Here is a 6,000-nt window from a genome sequence, read left to right on the forward strand (position 1 = left end):
CTTTTGCCAGTTGCCATGCCCACCCCCCAGGGCCCCCTGGGAGTTGTGTAGTCAGATCCGCACACTGCCAGCAGGCCCCTCGAGGTGCTTTGTGCCCCTGTAGCTCTCGCAGGGGGCAGTGTGAGGGCGGGGAAATTATTGGGTGCTCTTCATTGGGCCTCAGTGAGGAGGGGCAGTGTGGATGCACTCTCACACTGCTGTCTGGGGCAGAGGGGGCAGTTCCTTCCGGGAGCTTCCCCGCCCCAGGAGTGGCGCTCCTTGGCCTGGGACTGCTCCCACCGGGCACAGGCCGCCGGTTCTCCCAGCCCAGGAGGAGAGGCTTCCAGGAATGACCTGTCTGGGGTGGACCCACCCACTCCAGGCCTGTCACAGGAACATCTGGCAGCCGCCCCACTGTCCGCTGTGTCCTGGTGCCATCAGGCCAGTCATCCTGCTGGGCAGGGACATGCCTGTCATACAGGGAGTCATTTCTCCCATGGTGTAGATGCCCCTTCCATACAGCGCAGGGAGGTGGCATCTGGAGGGACGCCTGACTTCCTGGCGTGGAAGCAGTTCCCGGGGCACAAGAATAAATGGTGGGTCCTGGGTTGGGTGGTCTACTGGCGCCCCTGCCCCACTGGAGCAGGGGTGGAGTGGGCCTGCTGGAGGCCCTGACCAGGTCTGCACGTGCAGCCTGGGACTGTGAGTGACTTCTGCCGAGTGGCCCCTTGAACAGCACCTAGCCGGCCACTGTGAGCAGCTCTTTAAACCACTGGTTCCAGGTGGCATCAGCTCTGGGGCCCCCTACTCTGCCCCACCGCAGGGCAAAGACAGGTTGTCCCTCCTGAGGAGTGAGCAGACAGGAGGGCGGCCTTGGGGCTCAGGAGAAGACCCTGGACCCAGGGTTCAGGAGGCACTGAGGCCAGGCGCTACGGGATGACACCGTGATGGTCACGGCTGACAGACACAAGGGTGACTGTGTACCCTTTGCAGGTTAGGTCACCTCTCCGATCCTGGGTTTCTCACCCAGAAGTGGCTGTTTGGAGGACATAATGGTGGGTCCCCCAGGATACACCCAAAGCAGTCAGATTTGTGCCCTTACCTTACCCCCGTCCCCATCTCATTACAGGAAGTTCTACTACATCACCCTGCTGCGAGACCCCGTGTCCCGCTACCTGAGCGAGTGGCGGCACGTGCAGCGGGGGGCCACGTGGAAGACGTCGCTGCACATGTGTGACGGGCGCACGCCCACGCCCGAGGAGCTGCCGCCCTGCTATGAGGGCACAGACTGGTCGGGCTGCACACTGCAGGAGTTCATGGACTGCCCCTACAACCTGGCCAACAACCGCCAGGTGCGCATGCTGGCCGACCTGAGCCTGGTGGGCTGCTACAACCTGTCCTTCATCCCCGAGGGCAAGCGGGCCCAGCTGCTGCTGGAGAGCGCCAAGAAGAACCTGCGGGGCATGGCCTTCTTCGGCCTGACGGAGTTCCAGCGCAAGACGCAGTACCTGTTCGAGCGGACGTTCAACCTCAAGTTCATCCGGCCCTTCATGCAGTACAACAGCACGCGGGCGGGCGGCGTGGAGGTGGACGAGGACACCATCCGGCGCATTGAGGAGCTCAACGACCTGGACATGCAGCTCTACGACTACGCCAAGGACCTCTTCCAGCAGCGCTACCAGTACAAGCGGCAGCTGGAGCGCAGGGAGCAGCGCCTCAAGAGCCGGGAGGAGCGCCTGCTGCACCGGGCCAAGGAGGCGCTGCCGCGGGAGGATGCCGAGGAGCCGGGCCGAGTGCCCACGGAGGACTACATGAGCCACATCATTGAGAAGTGGTAGTGGTGGCCGGCCTTGGGGGGGGGGGTCCTTTGGGGGCGGGGGGCGGGAGAGGGGAGGTGAAGTGAGACAGACAGACCACCCCACCCTAGAACTCTGGTGGGAAGGGGGTCCCAGATGCGCTCTCCAGAAGGTAGATGCGTGCTGAACAAGGATGAGGGAGTGGGACGTGGCGCCGGCGGGGCTGGTTCTCACGGTTCCCTCCCAGACCAGGGCTGTGAGGAATCAACCAGTGCGACTCCCCCCAGGCCGGAGGAGAGTGTGCTTAGGGACGCCCCAGGCAGGGGCCAGGGGCAGGTCGCGTCCCCGTTTTCCTGGCCTCAGCTCACTCACAGCGGCCGGAGGTCTGAAGACAAGAAAAAGAGAGTGGAGATGAGACTCGCCCCCCAGGAGTGCATCCTACCCCCACCATGCACCCCTGCTTGCTCTCTCACCACCACAGGCCAGCAACGGCCTGACACCAGCTCCAGGCGCCTTCCCAGGCTCAGGCCACCCAGGCAGTCCCTTGGCCTCTGGTGGCCCTGGTGTCCCTGGGCCTGAGTGAACCCCTTCCCTGGGCACACAGGCAGCCCCTTGAGGTGTCCTCAGGAATGGAGCTCCTAGCTCACCCATCTTCAACGGTCAGGGCCCACCTTGCCTGAAGCCGAGAAGACTCTAGTCCTTCCCCTGGGAAGCCCACTCTCTCTCGGGCCCAAGGTCGAAACGCACAGTCTGGCTTCATGCTTTGGGTCAGGAGATCAAAGCACACCATCTGGGGCCCCTCCCCCCCCATTTCCCTTAGTCCTCAGGCTGAGGAGGGCTGCAGGGAGATGGGCCCACATGCACTACCCCCATTCTGTGGGCAAAGTGCATCCCAGGAGTGGGAAGGCTGTGTCCAAGGATGCTGCCACCTGTGTCCAAGCCTCCCCCCTCAACTGGCCTTTGGGGGTGACCACCTAGCCAGACCAGCTAGACAGGAGGAGAGTTTCCCCCGCCCCATTTACCTTTCTGACCCTCTGAGATTTGGTAGACTGTCCCTGGCCCCGGGCTCATCGCTTGGACATTTATTCAGGGTTCATACCCCACTGTTCCCACAACCCCATGTGCAAAAGTACAATCAAGCCTCCATTGGCCAGAGCACAGCAGACTGCACCTGCTGCCCATGAACCATATCTTGGGGCCGTGGTGGTTCTGTATGGCCAGGAGAGGGGACTCAGACCCTCAGATTCTCAACTAGAGTTGGAAGAAATGCTCTCGGTGGCTCCCTAGCACCCACATGCACGGCCCTTCCCACCCCAGCCTCTCCCTGTATTTCCCTTTGACCACCCCCTGCCCACAAGCTGGTCAGGCCCTGGTCCTGGCAGCCCTGCAGATTGGAGAAGCCATGTTCCATATCCGTTGTAGACACTTCCCCCCCTGCCCTATCCCTCTTGTGCTCCAGGAGGCCAGGCCACTGTCTCCTCTGGGGGTGCTCTCCCCACATGAGGCCCAAGACCTGGGCTCTGAGAGCAGAGTGTGAGTCCCACACCCAAGGTGGAAGAGTGCCCTGTCTCTCCAGGAGAGGACCCACACGGGCCTGCAGGCCCAAGGGCAGTGAGGGCCAGGGCTGGCCTGCTGGAGGGCAGCAGCCTCGTGGGCAGATTCTACCGGGGTAGAATTCTCCTCCCTGCCCCAGGTTCTCTTCAGCCATCACAGCTGTCCCACCACAGAGGCGTGGAAGCAAGGAAACTTCCATAGCACAGGAAATGCTAATGTGCTGTCAAATGAGGTGGCCCCCCAGGAAGAAGCAGCCTTTAGTCTTTGCCTGCCTGGCATAGGGATGGTGCCCATACCTCCTGCTTCCTACACCGACCACTTCATCTTGTAGTCCAAGGGCAGTGGTCAGCAGCCTGGGATGGGCACCATGCCAGCCCAGCCCGGGACTACCCCGCAGAGTGGGTGCGTCATGCTGAGCAGGCGAGCGTCCAGGTGATTTAGTGGTTCTTTCAAGGGGTAGTGAAGGTCAGCTTGGGGGATCTGTTCTAACACTCATCCTTTGGGATGGACATGCTCCAGGGAGGAGGGCGGGACGCGTTCATGAGAATTCTGGGGTCTTGCACAAGCACGTCAGGTGCTGGAGGCTTGCTGTGGCCTCCATCAGGAGGTGGTCAATTCCAGGGCATACATGGAAAGCTCGGCCCTGTTCTGCCCCAGTCCCTGGGCACCCGGCCCTCCTCGAGGTGGGCTTCCTGTGTGTGCAGGCTTGAGTGTAAGATCTGTTTTGTACATATTGGAATGTTTTAACTTATGATCCGTTGTCCCAGTTCACACGGAAACACGGGTCTCTCCTTGGTTTCTTTGCTGCCTCTGGAAAGTGGTCCCGTCTGGGGCCAGCACCCAGGCCAAGGTGCCCAGAGACAGCACCAGCTGCCAGTGCCCCTAGGCCCCTCAAGTCTCCAGTCCAGCACTTCGGCTCAGGCCACCTGCGTAGAGGTGAAGGTTCCTCGTGCCTGCAGCATCTCCGACGCTGCCACCCGCTGGGGCCCCACAGAAGGGGTGCCCTGCCCAGGGCCCAGAGGACAGAGGCAACACGCAGGGAGCAAACAGCCCACTCCCCACACAGACCTGCAACGGCCCCTTCCGGAGGAGAACCAGGGATGGCAGAACTGTCCAAGCAATGAGTCTGTGACATTTTTGGGAACTGGAAGTGTTTAACTTGAACCCAGGAGTGTTTAAAGCTTTATTTATTTATAGCTTCTTATTAAAAAAAAAAAATGTTGAGAAGAAATCTTTTGGTTATTCATACAAGACAAACAAGTTGGTGATGGAAAAGCAAGTCATAATCATCTAATTGTTTTTGTCTAGGTCAGGAATGAATGTTAGCAGATGAAATAAACCTTTGACAAGGAGCACAGGTGTGCTGTGGTCTGTGGTGACAATCATCCGCCCAACGCGGCATGGCCGGACCTTCGGGGTTTGATTGTCAAAGTGAGCATCCGAGCACAGGGCTGGTGGCAGCGGCGGGGGCCTCCCTCGAGTGCAGGCAGCCCAGGAAGGAGGCATTCACACACTTTCTCACTTATGCAGTGCTTTGTGAAAGGCACCTGTTGTCACCACAAAGCCCGGTTTAGTAATCATCTGCTGTAGCACTTGAACACAGGGCCCCAGCTCAAAGTAAGGCTGAGTAATGCAGACACCGTGTGCTTCTCGGTGACCTCTTTCTCCTCAACTTTTAATATGGAAAGACTGCCAACGACAAAGCAAAAGAATAGCTCGTGGTCACCCACCAACCCTTAGCCTAGATTTGCCTGAATTAACATTCTGTCAGGTTTCACTGTCCTGCACTCACACTTGCTCTCTCTGTACACACATGCATACACGAGTCCACACAAACACGCGTGTACACATTCACACATACACTCAGATGCACGGTTTTCCGAAATATTTGAAAATAAGTTGCAGTCCTCAGAATACTTCTAACCACATCAGCGTGTAGCTCCTGAGAAATGACATTTTGCTATAAAACTCAACCCCATTCTCATCTCCCCAAATTTACCATAAATTCAGCAATATCAGCTAACATACAGTCCGTGTCTACATTTCCCTGTTACCCCACAACATCCTCAGGCCATACTTGTGAGCCGAGGGCTGTGCTATCCTGCTGCTCTGGTCTCCTTTCCCCTAGCCCACACCCCTTTCCCGCCCCGCACTGCCCACTTTTTCCCTTTCTTAGCGCTGACATTTTAACATAGACCAGTTGTCTCTTAAAACATCTGAGTAAGTCGGGTTGTCTTCTCATGATCAGATTCCGTACAACACTGGGCCACAAATGCCACTCAGGGGAGATTGTTCTGGCCACTAACTCGGATAGATTTTAGTTCTCTGATGAGACAGGGAGAGCCCTTGCTTAACTTCCCAGTCTTGATATGACCACAGGGCTGATAAAAGCAGTCAGCTCGTTGCCTTTTCTTCGGGGGAAATGGATCTGTTCTGCTCAGAGTGGGGAGCTAGCCATTGCTGGATGGTGCTAGGGCCAGGGGCCCGAGTGCACCAACTTTGCATTTCCATGCGGGTCCTGGGAGACCCAGCAGGCTGAGTCAGTCCCCAGTGACTTCACATGCAAGACCCCAGGAGAGCTATGTTGGAACTAGTGGTTTGGACCTCAAGCCTTCCTCCCCCTCCCAGATTCTGTATCTGGACACTCCTCTCTCGTCCTGTCCACGTAGGG

At 58.3% G+C, this 6,000-nt stretch overlaps 1 protein-coding gene across 1 annotated transcript in view; it reads left to right on the forward strand.

Annotated features, from left to right (window-relative positions):
• Window positions 1-4,679, forward strand: part of HS6ST1 (heparan sulfate 6-O-sulfotransferase 1) — a 44,491-nt gene extending 39,812 nt beyond the window's left edge. The window contains exon 2 of the mRNA XM_045869102.3: window positions 1,109-4,679. Within this exon, the coding sequence (XP_045725058.1) occupies window positions 1,109-1,817 (709 nt within the window). The 3' untranslated portion in view covers window positions 1,818-4,679. The remainder of the gene's footprint in view (window positions 1-1,108) is intronic.
• Window positions 4,680-6,000: the final 1,321 nt, after the last annotated feature.

The sequence above is a fragment of the Mirounga angustirostris genome, unplaced genomic scaffold (genome assembly GCF_029215605.1).
Source record: "Mirounga angustirostris isolate CCGP_5_RB_7025 unplaced genomic scaffold, mMirAng1.0.hap1 SCAF_3, whole genome shotgun sequence".
Taxonomy (NCBI): domain Eukaryota; kingdom Metazoa; phylum Chordata; class Mammalia; order Carnivora; family Phocidae; genus Mirounga; species Mirounga angustirostris.